Below are 23,247 nucleotides of genomic sequence, written 5' to 3' on the forward strand. Positions count from 1 at the left end.
ACAACTTGATTTGTGTCCATGTGTGGTAAATTTAATTGATTGTACATGATTTGGAAAGGCAGACACCTGTCTATATAAGGTCCCACAGTTGACAGTGCATGTCAGAGCAAAAACCAAGCCATGAGGTCGAAGGAATTGTCCATAGAGCTCTGAGACAGGATTGTGTTGAGGCACAGATCTGGGGAAGGGTACCAAAACATTTCTGCAGCATTGAAGGTCCCCAAGAACACAGTGGCCTCCATCATTCTTAAATAGAAGAAGTTTGGAACCACCAAGACTAGAGCTGGCCGCCCAGCCAACCTGAGCAATCGGGGGAGAAGGGCCTTGGTCAGGGAGATGACCAAGAGCCCGATGGTCATTCTGACAGAGCTCCAGAGTTCCTCTGTGGAGATGGGAGAACCTTCCAGAAGGACAACCATTTCTGTAGAACTCCAACAATCAGGTCTTTATGGTAGAGTGGTCAGACAGAAGCCACTGCTCAGTAAAAGGAACGTGACAGCCCATTTGGAGAATGCCAAAGGGCACCAAAAGAAACAAGATTCTCTGGTCTGATGAAACCAACATTGAACTCTTTGGCCTGAATGCCAGCATCATGTCTGGAGGGAACATGGCACCATCCCTATGGTGAAGCATGGTGGTGGCAGGGACTGGGAGACTAGCAGGATCGAGGCAAAGATGAATGGAGCAAAGTACAGAGAGCTCCTTGATGAAAACCTGCTCCAGAGCACTCAGGACCTCAGACTGGGGTGAAGGTTTACAACAACCCTAAGCACCCTGCCAAGACAACGCAGGAGTGGCTCCGGAACAAGTCTCTGAACGTCCTTGAGTGGCCTAGCCAGAGCCCGGACTTGAACCCGATCGAACATCTCTGGAGAGACCTGAAAATAGCTGTGCAGCAAAGCTCCCCATCCAACCTGAAATAGCTTGAGAGGATCTGCAGAGAAGAATGGGAGAAACTCCCCAAATACAGGTGTGCCAAACTTGTAGCGTCATACCCAAGAAGATTAGATTGCAATCTCTGCCAAAGGTGCTTCAACAAAGTACTGCGTAAAGGGTCTGAGTACTTATGTAAATTAGGATATTTCAGTTTCGTAGTTTTTATAAATTAGAAAAAAAATCAAAAAAATAGTTTTTGCTTTGTCATTATGGGGTATTGTGTGTAGATTGATGAGGGGGGGAAATTATATAATCTTAGAATAAGACTGTAACCTAACAAAATGTGGAAAAAGTCAAGGGGTCTGAATACTTTCCGAAGGCACTGTAAGTGTATTGCTTAATGTGAACTGTAATCTACTGTAATTTACAGTACTGTAGCATAGTACTTTTAAGGCTGATTTGAAACACACATCTTTAATTGTTTGCTATTGGATTAACTGGTAGGTAAAATTACTACATTGAGAAGATGTCATGTTGTATTTTGGTGATTTAACCAATGTTTCACTCAAAATCAGTCATCGTTTATTCATTTTGATTGTAAACATCAGTCGCCACACAACCATTGAGTCAAAATATGTGTATTGTGAAATGTAATGAGAAGAATGGATGCTTTACAAGTGTGACAAGGGTGGAATTTTGTGAAAATGTACCACATGCTTGTGGAGAGAGTACCAAAGCGATTAAAAACAGTATCAAAGTGATTCAAAACTAACAGTGCCAGGCCAGCTAGACCATTTCCTGCTTAAAAGAACCAGGGTGACACAGTAAAATAAAACAAACTATGTTATGTTAATATGTATGGATTATAATGTGGGATGGCTGATTCGAACTGTACCCTTCAATTGTAGCCTAGTCTTCCAATTGGTGAAATACTTTACATTTCAGGATTTAAAAAGAGCAACAAGCAGCAGGAAATCTTATGGAATGTGCATTTGATGTAAGTGAGTTAGCCATCTGTGGGAGGGGCTGATACTCTGAACACAGCCACATCCCTGATGTCAACATGCTCCCAGGATGGACGCTTGAAAGTCCCTGAGCTTATGGGAGGAGAGCGCAGGGGGAGGGAGCTCTAGCAGGAGGGGATATACTGACCTCATATGTACTGTTCATACAAACACAATATTGCCCCTCTGTAACTTCTGAATTCATACACAGAGGAATTCCTCATGGGAGAGCGTAGGTATGGGAGGGTGTGTGTGTGTGTGTTTTCTAAGGGAAGTGTGTGTTCTCTGAGTGAGGAATGTGAAGAGGGTATGAGATGAGCAGTGCCAGTTCTAGAATTGTACCTACATGGATTCCTTACTGATTGATGGATGTTTGTTCACTAAGAGATAAAGCATCCTAAACAGCAGCTTTATCCAAAACCCTTCCAGAGGAAATCTTACCATTGGAGTTGGAGGAGGTCAAAATGAAACATCTGGGCCAGTCTGAGCTTCATAATAGGCTGAAAACCCCTGTCCCCAAACAGTCATCAGCCCAACAGCTGCATGCAGTGCATTACACATAGCTGCAGTGAATAGGGGGCGTAGTGGCATTCCTATAGAGAGCTTTAGAGAGGACGAAGGCTTTAGTTGGGGCTCCATCAAAACAGGGCTAAGAGGGATTAAATGGGCCAGAATCCAGACCATCTGTGTCCCCGCCATGCCACTCGCTGACCAGTGGTCTCAGCCGCCATGGACAGAGGCCTTGGGAAAAACAGTGGCACCTACAGCCACACCCCTCCACTGCCCTGTTCCTCCATCTAACTACTTTATCATCCTCCCTCATCACCCTCTGCTTCTCCCTCTCCTGTTCTCATTCTATCCCCATCTCTCATCCTCTCTTATAGATTAACTCAATCTCCCTCCCTCTCTCTCCCTTAATCCATCTTTCAGTTTCTCCCTTTCGCTTTCTCTAATTTCCTCTCCCTCTGTCACTCTCCCTCACTCTTGAACAATCATCCCTCCCACCTAGTGGTGGTTTGTAGGTCTCTTCCTACACAGAAGTTGTTCTGATTTGGGTCACACGACTCAGGAGAGAGAAGAGCTATATTAGTTATAGCAGGCAGCAGGTCAGTCCCACAGTGCTGCATACATAGTACAACTGATACAGAGCGCTAAAACACCATCCACTTTCTCCCAGTCTACAAAACACCCAGGAACACATGTGCTTTCTGTGAGGACTTTCATTGATTTTAAGAATGAGAGAACCCTGTGTGTGACATATAAAAACAATATGCCACTCCCTGTCTGTTACAGCCTACTAGCCTACATCAGCTAGCTGGAAACTGATTGAACAGGTGAGGACTTCTAGCTTGATTTCAGTGGTGGCTTCGCTGTTCTATACACATAAGTTATTTGTGACATACCAATAAGCAATATGATCCAAACACAGAACAGAGTAGGATAGGGAAAGAGCAGTGGAAAATGAGAGAAAAAAGGCCAAATGCAGGTACGTGGGTGGGTACATTTCAGTCATTTTGCAAATGCTCTTATTCAGAGCGATTTACAGGAGGAGCACAGAAAGATTTTTCACCTAGTCGGCTCTGCGATTCAATCCAGCAACAATTTGGTTACAGGCCCAACACTCAACCGCCAGGCTACCTGCCGCCGGGGGTACTGGGTATAGCTTCAGAGAAAATCAAAAACACTCAACACTCAATTCAAGGCAGGAGCTCAGCTGCATACTGTCCAATAGCTTCAGACATTATTATTTGTCAACCTATTTGTTAAAGGAATAATCTTGTTAATGATTTGAGTAGAATACATTGTAGCTGTATGGCTGATTGAATTATCTCAATGGGGATGGATGCAGCAGCCATGCAGATATGATCTGGGCCCAATAGTAGGGCGAGTTCATCCATCCACCCAGAATTCTGTGGCCTAAAATAACAATTAGGAAGGAAATCATGTCATATTAGGGAACACAAAAGCTGACTGATACTGGCCAAACCACTCTCTCTCTCCTGACCAGACAGCGTAAATTGGGGATAATTCCATTAGGGCTCTTTAAATAGAGGTTTTATGGCCCAGGAATGACACTGTTACCATAGCAGCACGCACAGCTGGACCTTGTGAGTAGGCACCAGGGTTTAGTTTGCATTGTCAATGATCCCATGTCTACAGGTTGAGGTATCCAGAACACTCAACAGAGCTGAGCTCAGGAAGAGATGACCCCTGCTGAGTCCCAAAGACACCGTTCTGTTTTTTTCTGCTTCAACTGTCTATGGAGAAACAGGATCAGCCATTACACTTTTGTACTTGTCGTAAAAGAAAACAACACACAAACACATGCACGCACGCACACACACACACAGCAATGTGTATCCCTCGTGAAAGGGTAGGTGTGATCTGTGAAGGCTTGGCATTTCCAAAGAGTGTGCTCTACACCAAATAACCTTTAAGAGTGAGAAAAGATGTAAAGCTCGGTTTTGGCTCACATTGACAGAGGTCTTGAAAGACTGAAGTTAACTAAAAACTAAAATCATTTTGATCTGTGAAAACTTTGTCTCCTACAGTGTATCAACAACGTGTGTGTGTATGTGTGTGTGTTTAGTTACAAGAATTTCTGGGCGTAGTGATGAGATACAGTAAGCATTAGAGAGGGTGTGCGGCTGGGTGGGTGTGTGGAGCAGCCTCCCATAGCTCTCTGTGGAACACACTTGAGATTATGATGTAATCTCTGTGACCTGCCTCCACCCCAATGACATCAGATTCCCATCTGGATGAGAGACCCACCCCCGGACCCCAGTCCTGTCGGTGAGATTATCTCTACCAAGAAACTCACTCCCTGGCCAATCGACGAGAGAAAGAGCGAGAGAGCAAGAGAGGGCGAGAGAGAGCAAGAGAGCGAAAGAGCAAGGTTGAGAGAGGAGAAAGAAGAAAATGTAGAAAAAGAGAAATAGAGCAGACAGTCGCAGGTTTTCATCTCCTCCCCAAACGGACTCTCAAAGGGAACATTTGTGACAAACTCTGACAATAAGAAACACATTATCCATAGTAATCAGCTTACGTGTGAGCCAACACCAACAACAATTAATAGCTCATATCACACCAACACACAAAGATCAGTCAAAATAATAGGTCTGGATAATAGCACTTAACTTGGAAGGAAAATGCAGTTTGAATCGTGTGATATTTCTCTCCCAGAGAAACTGAATGTATCAGGACGTTCTAGTGGAAGGCTATGCCAAAAGACTATCTCATCATTACAGAATGTGCAGGCAGTGGTCTGGGATTGCCCTGCCCACCAGAACAGAGGAAAATAAAGCCAATCATATCTATGGGGCTAGACAGACTCGAGGATTGTGAGGATTGTAAAAACAATCACTGAGTGAAGTGTGACTCCAAAAAGTCTAAATTCTATTGCGTTTAGTCCTATAACACGACTATAACACGACTATGGAATGCTGGAACTGGTCTTTGTAGGGTAATAGTGCCACCTGCTGGTATAATAAGAGAAAAACATTAAAGGCAGTGCTTGACTTGGACTGAAATACGTGCCGGTATTCATTTTGGGTGCTGGTACTGTTTACATTTAGGTGCAGGAGCTCCGCAATACTTTTGAGCTAATATTCTATAAGTGGAATAGGAGCTCAAGCAGTAGAAGAGCTCAAGTGAGCTCCTGCCCAAGTCAGGCACTGAGTAAAGGCCCAATGCAGCCATTACACTTTTTTTAATTATCTCAATATCAAATCATTTCTGGGTAACAATTAAGTACCTTACTGTTATTTTATTCAACTAAAATGGTCAAAATGGTCTTAGCAAATAGCAATTTCTCAGGCAAGAATTTTGCTCGGACTGTCTGGGAGTGGTCTGAGTTAGGGGCCTAATTGGATGAGCCTAATGGGAGTTTTCAGGTTACAGATCCCTATCTGTTATTGGCAGAGGTTTGAAACTCTCTCTATTATTGGTATATTAACTTATACTACCTGGTGATGTCGACAGGCAGGCTAAAACTCCATCCCACCAAAACAGGCTGACATTTCAGGTCTTTTCAAACAGCTCTTACACTAAAATTGCATTATCATAATTTTCACAATTTCACAGTATTATTCCAACCTCATAGTGTGGAAATATATACTGAGTATACCAAACATTAGGAACACTTTCCTAATATTGAGTTGCGTTCCACAGGGATGCTGGCCCATGTTTTCTCCAATGCTTCCCACAGTTTGTGTCACGTCTGCTTCCGCTCTTCCCTCCCCCTGGCACTTTAGGGCGCCAAATTGCCCTGCATCACACACTCCTGCCATCCATCACGCACTCCTGCCATCCATCACGCACACCTGCCTTCCCTCATCACGCGCATCAGCGTTAGTGGACTCACCTGGACTCATTTATCACCTGTTCATTTCCTCCCCTATATTTGTCAGTTACCCAGCTCTGTTCCCTGCTGCTGTATTGTTTTTGTCTTTAGTATTAGTTTGCTGACGCTGTTCCTGTCTCGTTCCATGCCCGTCTTTATTAAATGTTTTACTCCCCGTACCTGCTTCGTCTCTCCAGCGTCATCGCATATGACAAGTTGTATAAAGTTGGCTGGATGTCCTTTGGGTGGTGGACCATTCTTGATACACACGGGAAACTGTTGACCATGAAAAGCCCAGCAGCGTTGCAGTTCTTGACACAAACCGGTGTGCCTGGCACCTACTACCATACCCCGTTCAAAGGCACTAAAAACTTTTTTCTTGCTCATTCACCCACTGAATGGCACACATACACAATCCATGTTTCAATTGTCTCGAGCCTTAAAAATTCTTCTTTAACCTGTCTCATCCCCTTCATCTACACTGATCGAAGCGGATTTAAGAAGTGACATCAATAAGCGATCATAGCTTTCACCTGGATTCACCTGGTCAGTGTATGTCATGGAAAGAGCAAGTGTTTTAAATGTTTTGTATACTTAGTGTATATAAAACACAGGGCCTTTAAGACAGATCAGCAATGGGAGGGGATGATTGGCACTGCATTCTGTATCACTTTTAGAAAGGGTTGAAAATGGTTAGAACATTTTCAAAGTCCATATTTCAATGCAAAATAAGACTGTTGTTCCTACTGTCTTTCACTCTGTGGAGCTTTTACTGCGTTCCGCGCCTTGGTTAGCATGGGGTGTTTTTTCAATGCAGTAGATAGTGGTGTAGGACTTACATCTCACAGATCATGTCTGCAGGCCCCTGAACCTGGCCGACCACAGTGCCCTTGTTGGTGTTCTTCACCCAGCCACACAGACCCAGTCTCAGACCCTCCTTTTCTGTGTACTGTAGAGAGAGAGAGAGAGAGAGAGAGAGAGAGAGAGAGAGAGAGAGAGAGAGAGAGAGAGAGAGAGAGAGAGAGAGAGAGAGAGAGAGAGAGAGAGAGAGAGAGAGAGAGAGAGAGAGAGAGAGAGAGAGAGAGAGAGAGAGAGAGAGAGAGAGAGAGAGAGAGAGAGAGAGAGAGAGAGAGAGAGAGAGAGAGAGAGAGAGAGAGAGAGAGAGAGAGAGAGAGAGAGAGAGAGAGAGAGAGAGAGAGAGAGAGAGAGATGAGCATGATTCATACAGTCATGAGTGATATCACTAGGCACTATACTGTTGGTTGGCATCTCCTCTGTGAAAGTGCGAGGGGTGGGCACTTCATTTAGCAGAGTAGAATTTTTATTATTTTCATTTGACTGAAATTCAGTTATAGGGTCTTGTGGGAGAAACTTACCATTCTGAAACAGACCCCTACAAGAAACAGAGAAAACGTGATTACTGACAAATATAATAGGCCGGTGTGTCACTTATTAGCTTATACAGTTGACTGAGTCTTCACTTATGATGATAGGTTCCATATTGACTGTACTGTAAGAGTACTGTGGGTGGAAACAAATAGCTAACTGTAGGATTGTAAACAGAATGTGGGTGTAATAATGCAGTAGCAAGCTCTTAGGTTGTTAGAACCTGTAGGCTATGTGTCATTGAAGGCAAGTGTAAATCAGAGACTCTTAGCAAGCAAGTGTTACTTTGATTATTTAGTGAAGTGCACTACGCTTATAAAAACACAGAGCAATGGACACTTGCAAGAACCTAAATGAAGAAACACAGATCATTTTACAGTATGGTCACTAACGACGGGAATACTGTGCAATTAATAATTACAAGCAACATGAAGACACCAACCTTGGACATGGCCAAATATCTCAAAATCTACAGAACACAATTTTGCACCAGCTGCGTCATTGGACATGGTGAATTCAACAGCTGTCCAGAATAATGTCAAGAGGAACTGGCAACAGAAAAGCTTGAGCCACTTTGTCCACTAGATGGCAGACAAACCATCCTGTCTCATTCGGTACACAGCTCTACTGCTGTTTTTAGACATATTTCCTAAAACACTCATATCTTGGATAGCCATGGTAAATGCCAGCCATTGGGGGGGAAAGCACACAAGCAAAACAATGTCAAGTGTCAAAGTCTGTATTAGTGAGGGCGTTGGTGTTGAAAAGAGCTTTTGGGTGAAGGTTCAGCAAATGTCTGACTGGATGGAAACAAGAGTTGATTTGATAGATCCCTCAGGGTCTGAAATTACATACAAACAAACAAACATAACCTACTTAACCTGTAAAATACAGTGCAGAGCGGCTATATACCCAACACATACAAATAAATACACGTGTAAATCAGATGAACGCACACACACACACACACACACACACACACACACACACACACACACACACACACACACACACACACACACACACACACACACACACACACACACACACACACACACACACACACACACACACACACACATACATACACACAGCAAGCACAGAGATACTTATACACATCAGAACAGCACAGCAGTGAAACTCATATTATATTCAGAAAACATCTGAAAAGAATGCTTAATCACAAAATAGCTAGCTTGTATAGGTTATTAGATAAATGACCCATGCAATCTTGGTAGCTAACTACCACAACCCTGCAGCTGTTTGATAACTTTAAGCTTCCTCTATACCTGCAGCTGTCTAGCGCTTGTCTCAGGCTGATATACCGGCTAACATGAAGCTACCTATCTGACCTACCAGTAACTAGAATATAGTGTTAACCTTGGGCTAAATGATAACTAGGGCTCTCTGCCAACCTGGGGCCCCTTAGCTATGACCTGCAGCTACCTGCTGACTCAGAAACATGAGCTGAACTGGACTCCTGATTGAACTTTGCCTGCAGCATCAACCTCACACTGACTGAGGGCAAAAGTATAAATAGCACAAATGTGCCATTTCTTAACCCGTGGAATGAATTTCCACTCCAGAACCCAGAAAAAAAATCCTCTCACCCACATTGACTCACAACCCAGGCAATACTCATATTACATATCCAAGGGAATACAGTTACTTTAAAATATATTCATATTTACTACCACATTCAAATTAAAATATAGTTCTTATACAACATATCCAGTAGAAAAAATGTATTTGCATAAATATTACCCCATTATTTTCTAAACATGAACTGATACTTTCCAGTTTAGAAAAGTGAACCTTTATGCTCAAGCCCAGAACATCCATGTGCTTCCTCCTACAACAAATACCATCCTTAGGTTCACAGTGGGTGTAATAATGCAGCAACAAGCTCTTAGGTTGTTAGAATCATTATGCTATGTGTCCCTGTCCATACAGCCAGCTGGGTTCTCAGTACATCGTGCAGACAGGAATAAAGAACTCTCCTGGGAGAAGCAAGGCGGCGGTGCATGTTTCATGAGTAACTACTCATGGTGTGATTGTGATAACGTAGTGGAACACAGGTCCTTTTGTTAACCCGACCGAGAATATCTCACAATCAAATGTCAACCTTATTACCTCCCAAGAGAATTCTCTTCAGTTATAGTCACAGGTGTGTATATTCCCCCTCAAGCCGATACCACGACGGCCCTCAAGGAACTACACTGGGCTTTGTGCAAAGTGGAAACCACATTTCCTGAGTGTTACATTCCCCAGTTTCTGTGTTGTGGTTTTGTTTGTATGTGTGTGTTTCAGGATGGCTTCCTGAAATTCCCCCAAGCAGCTGATTGGTCGGCCCCATTGCTAATTGGAGCTGACCCCGCCCCGTCAGGATACAGCTGTATCCCATTAGACTCCTTCTCCAGCTATATAAGCCAGTGTTCTGTTGCTCAGAAGGGAGATGATTAGTATGTCCTATGTTGGTTGTTGCAGAGCGAGAGAGAGTGTATGGTTATGCCCTGTATTCTGTGTTTATTTGTTGCTCAGAGAGAGAGCTTCTTGAGTTAGTAGTTTTTTTTGTGAAGTATTTTGTAGCGGTCCTGCGGAGGTATGTTTATGTCCAAAGGTCTGTTTTGATTGTTGAACTTGTTTGTATTATTCTGTTTCATTTGTTCCCGGGGGGGAAGGGGAAGGCACCTAGGGAGTGCTTAGGCAAGAGGCCTGCGGGCATACATAACCCGTAGATTTTACTGTCTACATACACTAGGTAAGACCTGGGCGGACCACCCCCTTGTATTTTGGTTAGCGCACCAGGTGGTGCTAAGCTAGGTAAGTAGTGGGTAGGTAGGAGAGGAGGCTTTGACATTTACTTTCTTTGCTTTGGTTCCGTTCAGCCCCTTTTCCCCACAATTGAAAGCATATTACCGTGTGAAGGAATAAATTTCCAGTAAACGGTAAATTCTCTGCCTTTGTCATCCTTACTCGCACCTACAGTCCCATACCTCTTTCACTCCACGGTGAGTGGAGTTGTAGCAGGGTGTTGCGTTCCCTCTTCCTAGAGGCCTATGTAACACTGAGGTTGCATTTATTGTGGCTGGGGATTTCTATCAACACTGACTGTAGTACTCGCAATACAAGAACTCTCAACCATTGTTACTCTTCCTTCCGGGATGGCTACAAGGCCCTCCCCTGCCCTCCCTTTGGCAAATCAGATCATGACTCCATTCTGCTCCTCCCTTCCTATAAGCAGAAACTCAAACAAGAAGTACCTGTGCTAAGGTCTATTAAACGCTGGTCTGACCAATCAAAATCCATATTTCAAGATTGTTTTGATCACGAGGACTGGGATATGTTCCGGGTTGCCTCTGAGAATAACATTGACATATACACGGACACGGTGACTGAGTTCATCAGAAAGAGTATAGGGATGTTGTTCCCACTGTGACTATTAAAACCTACCCAAACCAAAAAACATGGATGACAGCATTTGCGTAAAACTGAAAACGCTAACCACCGCATTTAACCACGGCAAGGTGACTGGGAATATGGTCAAATACAGTGTAATTATTCCCTCTGTAAGACAATCAAACAGGCAAAATGTCAGTACAGAGACAAAGTGGAGATGCAATTCAACGGCTCAGACGTATGTGGCAGGGTCTGCAGAAACCAGCCACGTCGCAGACACCGACTTGAAGACACCAACAGTTGTCCAGAATAATGTCAGGAGGAACTGGCAACAGAAAAGCTTGAACCACTTTGTCCACTAGATGGCAGACAAACCATCCTGTCTCATTTGGCCCACAGATCTACTGCTGTTTTTAGACATATTTCCTAAAACACTCATATCTTGGATAGCCATGGTAAATGCCAGCCATTGGGGAAAAAAAGCACCCAAGCAAAACACAGTCAATTGTCTGTATTAGTGAGGATGAAAAATAACATTTAGGTGAAAATTCAGCAAATGTCTGGCTCTATCTGATGGAAATGAGTTGATTTGATAGATCCCCCCAGGGTCTGAAATTACAAAAAGCATAACCTACTTAACCTGTAAAATACAGTGCAGAGCGGCTATATACCCAACACACACAAACAAACACGTCTAAATCAGATGTGCACACACACAAACACACAGATAGATACTGATACACATCAGAACAGCACAGCAGTAAAACTCATATTATTTTCAGAAAACATTTGAAAAGAATGCTTAGTCACAAAATAGCTTGTTTGTAAAGGCTTATTAGATAAATGACCCATGCAATCTTGGTAGCTAACCAGCACAACCCTGCAGCTGTTTGCTAACTTTAAGCTTCATACAAACCTGCAGCGGTCTAGCACTTGTCTGATATTGATATAACAGATTTTTTATTTTTATTTTTTTAAATTTCACCTTTATTTAACCAGGTAGGCAAGTTGAGAACAAGTTCTCATTTACAATTGCGACCTGGCCAAGATAAAGCAAAGCAGTTCGACACATACAACAACACAGAGTTACACATGGAGTAAAACAAACATACAGTCAATAATACAGTAGAAAAATAAGTATATACAATGTGAGCAAATGAGGTGAGATAAGGGAGGTAAAGGCAAAAAAAAGGCCATGGTGGCGAAGTAAATACAATATAGCAAGTAAAACACTGGAATGGTAGATTTGCAGTGGAAGAATGAGCAAAGTAGAGATAGAAATAATGGTGTGCAAAGGAGCAAAATAAATAAATAAATACAGTAGAGGGAGAGGTAGTTGTTAGGGCTAAATTATAGATGGGCTATGTACAGGTGCAGTAATCTGTGAGCTGCTCTGACAGCTGGTGCTTAAAGCTAGTGAGGGAGATAAGTGTTTCCAGTTTCAGAGATTTTTGTAGTTCATCCCAGTCATTGGCAGCAGAGAACTGGAAGGAGAGGCGGCCAAAGGAAGAATTGGTTTTGGGGGTGACCAGAGAGATATACCTGCTGGAGCGTGTGCTACAGGTGGGTGCGGATATGGTCACCAGCGAGCTGAGATAAGGGGGGACTTTATCTAGCAGAGTCTTGTAGATGCCTTGGAGCCAGTGGGTTTGGCGACAAGTATGAAGCGAGGGCCAGCCAACGAGAGCGTACAGGTCGCAGTGGTGGGTAGTATATGGGGCTTTGGTGACAAAACGGATGGCACTGTGATACACTGCATCCAATTTATTGAGTAGGGTATTGGAGGCTATTTTGTAAATGACATCGCCGAAGTCGAGGATCGGTAGGATGGTCAGTTTTACATGGGTATGTTTGGCAGCGTGAGTGAAGGATGCTTTGTTGCGAAATAGGAAGCCAATTCTAGATTTAACTTTGGATTGGAGATGTTTGATATGAGTCTGGAAGGAGAGTTTACAGTCTAACCAGACACCTATGTATTTGTAGTTGTCCACATATTCTAAGTCGGAACCGTCCAGAGTAGTGATGTTGGACAGGCGGGCAGGTGCAGGCAGCGATCGGTTGAAGAGCATGCATTTAGTTTTACTTGTATTTAAGAGCAATTGGAGGCCACGGAAGGAGAGTTGTATGGCATTGAAGCTCGTCTGGAGGGTTGTTAACACAGTGTCCAAAGAAGGGCCAGAAGTATACAGAATGGTGTCGTCTGCGTAAAGGTGGATCAGAGACTCACCAGCAGCAAGAGCTACATCATTGATGTATACAGAGAAGAGAGTCGGTCCAAGAATTGAACCCTGTGGCACCCCCATAGAGACTGCCAGAGGCCCGGACAACAGGCCCTCCGATTTGGCACACTGAACTCTATCAGAGAAGTAGTTGGTGAACCAGGCGAGCCAATCATTTGAGAAACCAAGGCTATCGAGTCTGCCGATGAGGATGTGGTGATTGACAGAGTCGAAAGCCTTGGCCAGGTCAATGAATACGGCTGCACAGTATTGTTTCTTATCGATGGCGGTTAGGATATCGTTTAGGACCTTGAGCGTGGCTGAGGTGCACCCATGACCAGCTTTGAAACCAGATTGCATAGCGGAGAAGGAATGGTGGGATTCGAAATGGTCGGTAATCTGTTTGTTGACTTGGCTTTCGAAGACCTTAGAAAGGCAGGGTAGGATAGATATAGGTCTGTAGCAGTTTGGGTCAAGAGTGTCCCCCCCCTTTGAAGAGGGGGATGACTGCAGCTGCTTTCCAATCTTTGGGAATCTCAGATGACAAGAAAGAGAGGTTGAATAGGCTAGTAATAGGGGTTGCAACAATTTTGGCAGATCAGTTTTAGAAAGAAAGGGTCCAGATTGTCTAGCCCGGCTGATTTGTAGGGGTCCAGATTGTGCAGCTCTTTCAGAACATCAGCTGATTGGATTTGGGAGAAAGAGAAATGGGGAAGGCTTGGGCGAGTTGCTGTGGGGGGCGCAGTGCTGTTAACCGGGGTAGGGGTAGCCAGGTGGAAAGAATGGCCAGCTGTAGAAAAATGCTTATTGAAATTCTCAATTATAGTGGATTTATCGGTGGTGACAGTGTTTCCTGTCCTCGGTGCAGTGGGCAGCTGGGAGGAGGTGTTCTTATTCTCCATGATCTTTACAGGGTCCCAGAACTTTTTTGAGTTTGTGTTACAGGACGCAAATTTCTGCTTGAAAAAAGCTAGCCTTGGCTTTTCTAACTGCCTGTGTATATTGGTTTCTAGCTTCCCTGAAAAGTTGCATATCACGGGGGCTGTTCGATGCTAATGCAGAACGCCATAGGATGCTTTTGTGTTGGTTAAGGGCAGTCAGGTCTGGAGAGAACCATGGGCTATATCTGTTCCTGGTTCTAAATTTCTTGAATGGGGCATGCTTATTTAAGATGGTGAGGAAGACATTTAAAAAAAATAACCAGGCATCCTCTACTGACGGGATGAGATCAATATCCTGCCAGGATACCCCGGCCAGGTCGATTAGAAAGGCCTGCTCGCTGAAGTGTTTCAGGGAGCGTTTGACAGTGATGAGTGGAGGTCGTTTGACCGCTGACCCATTATGGATGCAGGCAATGAGGCAGTGATCGCTGAGATCTTGGTTGAAAACAGCAGAGGTGTATTTAGAGGGCAAGTTGGTGAGGATGATATCTATGAGGGTGCCCGTGTTTACAGCTTTGGGGTGGTACCTGGTAGATTCATTGATACGTCCCCGACCAAGGCCCTTCTCCCCCGATTGTTCAGTTTGGCCGGGGTCCAGCTCTAGGAAGAGTCTTGGTGTTTCCACACTTCTTCCATTTAATAATGATGGAGGCTACTGTGTTCTTGGGGACCTTCAATGCTGAAAAAACTATTTCGGTACCCTTACCCAGATCTGTGTCTCTACAGAATCCTCTCGGAGCTCTACGCACAATTCCTTCGACCTCATGGCTTGGTTCTTGCTCTGACATGCACTGCCAACTTTGAGACCTTACATAGACAGGTGTGTGCCTTTCCAAATCATGTCTACAGGTGGACTCCAATTAAGTTGTAGAAACAACTCAAGGGGGATCAATAGAAACAGAATGCACCTGAGCTCAAATTCGAGTCTCTTAGCAAAGGGTGTGAATATTTATGTAAATAGGGTATTTACATAAATGTAAATAAGGTATGTTTTTGCTTTGTCATTATGGGGTATTGTGTGTAGATTGATGAGAAGAAAAACTAATTTTAGAATAAAGCTGTAATGTAACAAAATGTGGAAAAAGTGAATGCACTATGAATGCACTTTTCGAATGCACTATGACCTGCAGCTACCTGCTGACTCAGAAACATGAACTGAGCTGAACTGGACTCCTGACTGATCTTTGCCTGCAGCATCAACCTCACACTGACTTTGATGGCAAAAGTATAAATAGTACAAATGTGCCATTCCTAACCCTTGTAATTAATTTCCAATCCATATACCAGAAAATAAATCCTCCCACCCACATTGACTCACATTTCCAAACCCAGTCAATACTCATGTTACATATCCAAGGGAATATATTTCCATTCAAATACAGTATATTCATATTTACTACTACCTCCAAATTTAAATAAAAGCTCATATACTGTACAACATCTCCAGTAGAAAAAAATGCATTGCATAAATATTGCCACGTTATATTCTAAACTAGAACTGATAGTTTCTGGTTTAGAAAAGTTAAACTTTATGCTCAAACCCAGAACATCCACTTGTCTCCCCCTACAGCAAATACCATCCTTAGGTTCACAGTCCACAATGATCTATTTTATTCAGTACTGCATTTGCCAACGGCTACAGTAGCCTGCTTAGGTCATTTGCTCTTATTCTGTGTTAATGTGTTTACATTTCTCCTATCACTTTGAATCAGATGGGCATTGTACCCAACATTTGCTGGACAAAAATTTGAACACGTTATCTGATTTGATAAAGCTTTCTATTTAAATCACGTTCTGTTTCCACAATCGTTATTGCATCATTGGGATATGGTACTACATTACTGACTGATCCAGGTTCCGCCTGGCTGATTGCCACCCACAGTACTGGGGGGGGGGGGGGGGGGGGGGGTAACCTGCCAGCTGTGTATGTATGTGTTTATAGAATGAGATCTCTGTGGATTACTGTGTGTTCTGGACTGGCATTATCTGCTGATCGCTTGGTGTTTTCCTGTATGTACACATTGGCTCACTGAAACACATCTTGGACCCCGCCACTCTGAATTTCAAGTCTGTCCGTTGAAATCCAACAGCTTAACATTTTCAGTGACCAAATTTTGCAAAAGCAAACAAGCTCACTCAGATGTAGAGTAGCTGGTCAATGGAGGAAGCTGAGACAAGACTGCTCCAAAGCCCTTCACTGCATGGGTTTAAGTGATCCAAAATGATTGATGGCACTGAGTGTGTGTGTTGATGTTTTCTGAAAAGAATATGAGTTTTACTGTTTTGCTGTTCTGATGTGTATCATTATTTGTGTGTTTGTTGTGTGTGTGCATCTGATGTATTTATTTGTATGTGTTGGGTATATAGCCGCTCTGCACTGTATTTTACAGGTTAAGTAGGTTATGTTTGTTTGTATGTAATTTCAGACCCTGAGGGATCTATCAAATCAACTCTTGTTTCCATCCGATAGAGCCAGACATTTGCTGAACCTTCACCCAAATGATATTTTCAACACTAACATCCTCACTACTAAAGACTAAGGCAATTGACTGTGTTTTTCTTGTGTGCTTTTTTTAAATGACGGCTGGCATTTACCATGGTTATCCAAGATATGAGTGTTTTAGGAAATATGTCTAAAAACAGCAGTAGAGCTGTGTACTGAATGAGACAGGATGGTTTGTCTGCCATCTAGTGGACAAAGTGGCTCAAGCTTTTCTGTTGCCAGTTCCTCCTGACATTATTCTGGACAGCTGTTAAATTCACCATATCTAATGACGCAGTTGGTGCAAAATTGTGTTCCGTATATTGAGATATTTGGTCATGTCCAAGGTTGGTGTCTTCAAGTTGCTTGTAGTATTCAATTGCACAGTATTCCAGTCATGAGTGACCATATTGTAAAATGATCTGTGTTTCTTCATTTAGGTTCTTGCAAGTGTCCATTGCTTTGTGTATTTTTTAAGCGTAGTGCACTTCACTAAATAAGCAAAGTAACACTTGCTTGCTAAGAGTCTCTGATTTACACTTGCCTTCAATGACACATAGCCTACAGGTTCTAACAACCTAAGAGCTTGCTACTGCATTATTACACCCACTGTGAACCTAAGGATGGTATTTTCTGTAGGGGGAAGTAAATGGATGTTCTGGGTTTGAGCATGAAGGTTCACTTTTCTAAACAGGAAACTATCAATAGTTTAGAATATAATGGGGCAACATTTACGCAAATGTTTTTTTCTAATGGAGATGTATAAGAGCTGTATTTGAATTTGAAAGTGGTAGTAAATATGAATATATTTGAATGTAAATATATTCTCTTGAATATGTAACATGAGTATTGACTGGGTTTGGAAATGTGAGTCTATGTGGGTGGGAGGATTTATTTTCTGGGATCTGGAATGGAAATTCATTCCAAGGGTTAGGAACGGCATATTTGTGCTATTTATACTTTTGCCCTCAAAGTCAGTGTGAGGTTGATCCTGCAGGCAAAGATCAGTCAGGAGTCCAGTTCAGCTCATGTTTCTGAGTCAGCAGGTCATAGCTAAGGGGCCCCAGGTTGGCAAAGAGCCCTAGTTATCATTTAGCCTCAGGTTAACGCTGTATTGTAGTTACCGATAGCTCAGATAGGTAGCCTCATGTTAGCAGGTATATCAGGTAGTCTAAGACAAGTACTAGACAGCTGCAGGTCTGTATGAAGCTTAAAGTTAGCAAACAGCTGCAGGGTTGTGGTGGTTAGCTACCAAGATTGCATCTGACATTCATCTAATTAGCCTCTACAAACAAGCTATTTTGTGACTAAGACCAGAGCATAATTACCATAAGCACAAAATGAAAGAGGGTGGAATACAAACAAACACATATACACACAGATAGACAGACGCGCATGCGCAGACACATACCACTGGACAGGCAGGCGCGCACATACACACCAACGCACAGGCAAACAGACACATACCACTGGACAGGCAGGCGCGCACATACACACCAACGCACAGGCAAACAGACACATACCACTGGACAGGCAGGCGCGCACATACACACCAACGCACAGGCAAACAGACACATACCACTGGACAGGCAGGCGCGCACATACACACCAACGCACAGGCAAACAGACACATACCACTGGACAGGCAGGCGCGCACATACACACCAACGCACAGGCAAACAGACACAGCATCCTACCACCCACAGATAAAGAGAGAAAGAGACAGACGAGCAGCAGAACTGACAGCTGAGGATCGTCACATGAAACAACGATGATCGCTCCTATCGAAATATTTACTCTACTGTTCCATAACACCCCCCCCCCCCCCCCCCCCCTCATCACATTGCAGGCGACAGGGAACAATTTTACAGTCTTGCTAAATTATTGGAGTGTGGTGATATAATCGAATTTCAGTGTGTGTTCACTGTGTTCACACATGGATGACTCTTCTGTTTGGAATGCAGGGTTTTCTGTGAGCTGGGTTTTTAGGTCGCAGTGTTCTTTGCAGCGTCTGTGAAAGATGTCGAGTGCTATTCTGCGCCTCGCTGTGGACTGGGGTGATCCCTGAGGCCTTGTCAGGCACGGGGGCAGAGAGCTGAGCTGAAAGGCAAAGCTACGCCATGTCTGCTGTGTAACATGTCGGCTCCTTTTAGTAATATCATCCAACAGAATGCATCCGTGGCCAGAGTCCATCTCCCCTCCCTGTGCATCCACGCACGAACACACGGTACATACAAACACACACAAATACACACACACAAACCAAAAATTCACACTGACACCGGTGCACACACACACACACATCAATGACTTTACATAACAAAGGATAATGAAATAGAGCTCCATTAAATACATTATATGCAGTAGGCCCTGGTCGGGCGCCTGTTCCCTGATGTGTCTGATGATCAGTGTGGGGCTCAGGCTGGGGTTGAGGCTGGTTAGGGAGGAAGTGTGTGGCCAACCAAAGCAGCCAGATTGACCTTTGTAAAGGACACGGGAACACTAGGCGCTAGTGTACACAAACCCAAGGGGGAGGAGAGAATTAGGGCACATCCATGAACAGCAACGGACTTGTCAAAAGACACCTGCAGCAGTTCAGTCTTTCAATGGTACTCACTGTTCAGACTAGGACATTATGCTACGTTAGGTCGCAGTAAAAAATGCTGTCGCTGGGTTTGTGGTGGATATAATTGTGGGTAGATTGTGTATAGGCTAAAATCTCAAAAGCAGTAAAAACATTTTTTTTAAACATAACAAAACCACTTCCATCTTGTCAACAAACGTACATATCACATATTATTCAAAACCAGAATCTGTATTTACCAACTGTCAATACTCTCAGGTGTTTCCATTAACCATTATATGATTGAAATCATACTGATTGCATTGCACTGCATTGTCCTCTTGAATAAACTCAACTGGACACAGAGCGAGAACATTTATGTTTCCCAATGATGAAATATACAGTACCAGTCAAAAGTTTGGACACAAACTTTATTTAGACTATTTTCTACATTGTAGAATAATAGCGAATACATCAAAACTATGAAATAACACATATGGAATCATGTAGTAAGCAAAAAAGTGTTTAACAAATCAAAATATCTTTTATATTTGAGATTCTTCAAAGTAGCCACCATTTGCCTTGATGACAGCTTTGCACACTCTTGGCATTCTCTCAACCAGCTTCATGAGGTAGTCACCTGGAATGCATTTCAATTAACATGTGTGCCTTGTTAAAGTTAATTTGTGGAATTTCTTTCCTTCTTAATGCGTTTGAGACAATCAGTTGTGTTGTGACATGGTAGGGGTGGTATAGAGAAGATAGCCCTATTTGGTAAAATACCAAGTCCATATTATGGCAAGAACAGCTCAAATAAGCAAAGAGAAACAACAGTCCATCATTACTTTAAGACATGAAGATCAGTCAATCTGGGAAATGTCAAGAACTTTTGAAGTTTCTTCAAGTGCAGTCGCAAAAACCATCAAGCGCTATGATGAAACTGGCTCTCATGAGGACCACCACAGGAAAGGAAGACCAAAAATTACCTCTACTGCAGAGGATACGTTCATTAGAGTTACCCGCCTCAGAAATTGCAGCTCAAATAAATGCTTCATAGAGTTCAAGTAACAGACACATCTCAATATCAACTGTTCAGAGTACACTGCGTGAATCAGGCCTTTTTGGTTGATTGGCTGCAAAGAAACCACTACTAAAGGACACCAATAAGAAGAAGAGACTCGCTTGGGCGAATCAACACAAGCAATGGACATTAGACCGGTGGAAATCTGTCCTTTGATCTGATGAGTCCAAATTTTAGATTTTTGGTTCCAACCTCTGTGTCTTTGTGAGACGCAGAGTAGGTGAATGGATGATCTCTGCATGTGTGGTTCCCACCATGAAGCATGGAGGAAGAGGTGTGATGGTGTGGGGGTGCTTTGCTGGTGACACTGTCTGTGATTTATTTAGAATTCAAGGCACACTTAACCAGCATGGCAACCACAGCATTCTGCAGCGATACACCATCACATCTGGTCTGCACTTAGTGGGATCATCATTTGTTTTTCAACATGACAAAGACGTACCACACCTCTAGGCTGTGTAAGAGCTATTTGACTAAGAAGGAGAGTGATGGAGTGCTGCATCAGATGACCTGGCCTCCACAATCATCCAACAGCAACCCAAGTGAGATGGTTTGGGATGAGTTGGACCGCAGAGTGAAGGAAAAGGAGCCAACAAGTGCTCCGCATATGTGGGAACTGCTTCAAGACTGCTGGAAAAGCATTCCAGGTGAAGCTGGTTGAGAGAATGCAAAGAATGTGCAAAGCTGTCATCAAGGCAAAGGGTGGCTAGTTTGAAGAATCTCAAAAATAAAGTACATTTTGATTTGTTGGTTACTACATGATTCCATACGTGTTTTGATGTCTTTGATATTATTCTACAATGTAGAAATTAGTAAAAATAAAGAAAAACCCTTGAATGAGCAGGTGTGTCTAAACTTTTGACTGGTACTGTAAATTGTGCAATAACATGTTATGATAGATTTTGTCATAGACTGTATGTTTGGAGTACCAGTAAAAAGCCACAATGCTTCAAGCACACACATACATGGGAAAGTAGTCTATCCATGTTCTAATCCATATTTTGATCCTCTGCAATGATATAAAGCTAAACTGGTGTAATGGTCCTCCACTAAGGTATCACATAAAACCCCAAAGAGTATAACCCATAAACTGTATTCCATTGAGTCCAAACATTTTATGGATTATTTCTATATTGAGGATTGTTTGTATTTCTTCACTGTCAGATACATATAGTAACGCAGGATTTACTATGTACAGTAGTTGCTGAAGTGCTCTGAGAATAATGCTTCTGAACTTTGCCTCTGTCTATGTTGCTTAAGCTGTGTTTAGACAGGCCAATCCCATCAGATCTTTTCACATCAGATCTTTTTCATAGTTGATGTGATTGGTCAAATGATGAATTAGTGCATAACAGAATTGGGCTGCCTGTCTAAACACAGCCTTAGTATGGATTCTGTTTTGAAGCAGTGAATAACTCATGTGAATGGCGCAGCGTTGGAGAACACATCTCTTATCTTCAGTCTTGTTTGCCTTGACTAATGTAGAGAGAGATACAGTTCAGTTGGATCCAAGGATTCTGTGAAAAACACTTGTGATTGTTATTGAGTGGACTATCCTCGTTCAATAAACAATACATTCATTAAATTAAATCCATTACAGTAGTTATGTAAATTAGCTATAGGCTTAATAGTTGGCCTAGTTGCATGATTCATCATAGCCATTTTTTTATGTAATACAGTGCGTATGGTCTTTAATGAAGACTTGTATGCACCCATTGGCATTGACTTACAGCAGGGAGGACAATTGACTTGGAAGCGGCCCCTGCTCCCATAGCCCCCAGGCTACACCAGAGTATACGGCTGGCTTCAGAGGCGCTTTCCGCAGCCACACCAGTCCCAGCTAAATGTGTCTGCATAATCAATATGACAAGAGGAACATTTTGTCTGGTAATACAGCAAAGCTAACTCTCCATCAACAAACAGAACAGAAACAATTAGATAAGCTGGACTTCAATGTAAACATGCTGCAATTGGGTTAAAAGAGGTCATTTGTGAATCATAATAATTTTTATGAATAATAATGTGATTTATAAACAATTCGTAATTAAGTATTTAATAATTTGTAAACATTTACAGCTATAAGCATTACAACTCATAAGCATTTATCTATCACATGTAATAATTCATAAAGCATTTAGAAGTATTTATAATGAGTTATGCATAAACATTAAAACTATCAGAGTGACTCGTATCAGTAATTACTTCCAAGAACGATCTCCTGAACATACCTTAAATAGGGCAGTTAGCCAGGAACGTAATATGAAACTTTATGAAGCCTCTGAACTTCATAAAACTAACCCAGGTTAGAGAACCTGCCAATCACCAACATCAACACAATCACAAATATTAGTTCTAAACAGCACAATAAATGCAGTAAAACCTTAGCTGTTTCTTCAAAACTTTTTTAAAAACATTGATATAACAAGCTAGAGCAACACTGTGGTACCCCTCGAACCAACCTCAGTCAGAGGTGATTAAACAATAGCTTCCCCGACCTAAAATGGCCTCATGTTCTATTAGAGGCATTCCAGACAATGAACCTAAGCTTGAAGCCTTGTTACTGCTGACATTTCTACATTATCTGATTACCAATATAAACTCCCACAACATCTTCTATTAGCGTGTCAGTCAGTCAGTCTGTCAGTCAGTCAGTCAGTCAGTCAGCCAGTCAGCCAGTCAGCCAGCCAGTCAGCCAGCCAGCCAGCCAGCCAGCCAGCCAGTCAGTCAGTCAGTCAGTCAGTCAGCCAGCCAGCCAGCCAGCCAGCCAGTCAGTCAGTCAGTGTGTGTGTGTGTGTGTGTGTGTGTGTGTGTGTGTGTGTGTGTGTGTGTGTGTGTGTGTGTGTGTGTGTGTGTGTGTGTGTGTGTGTGTGTGTGTGTGTGTGTGTGTGTGTGTGTGTGTGTGTGTGTGTGTGTTGTGGGCTTTCTCCTGCTCTAAATCTGGTCTGTGTTGTCAC

General features: G+C 42.9%; 1 protein-coding gene across 2 annotated transcripts in view; it reads right to left on the reverse strand.

Annotated features, from left to right (window-relative positions):
• Nucleotides 1–23,247, reverse strand: part of LOC129858559 (acylphosphatase-2-like) — a 35,024-nt gene that overhangs the window by 6,195 nt on the left and 5,582 nt on the right. Inside the window, exons 1-3 of one of the 2 annotated variants that reach the window (XM_055927889.1) lie at nucleotides 8,051–8,133; nucleotides 7,599–7,615; nucleotides 7,062–7,171 (exon numbers count right to left, since the gene is read on the reverse strand). In XM_055927889.1, coding sequence (XP_055783864.1) covers nucleotides 7,062–7,171; nucleotides 7,599–7,615; nucleotides 8,051–8,117 — 194 coding nt within the window. In that variant the 5' untranslated portion in view covers nucleotides 8,118–8,133. Of the gene's footprint in view, nucleotides 1–7,061; nucleotides 7,172–7,598; nucleotides 7,616–8,050; nucleotides 8,134–23,247 lie in introns of those variants that run through there. The other variant, XM_055927897.1, reaches the window with a different exon arrangement.

The sequence above is a fragment of the Salvelinus fontinalis genome, chromosome 1, assembly GCF_029448725.1.
Source record: "Salvelinus fontinalis isolate EN_2023a chromosome 1, ASM2944872v1, whole genome shotgun sequence".
Classification (NCBI taxonomy): Eukaryota; Metazoa; Chordata; class Actinopteri; order Salmoniformes; family Salmonidae; genus Salvelinus; species Salvelinus fontinalis.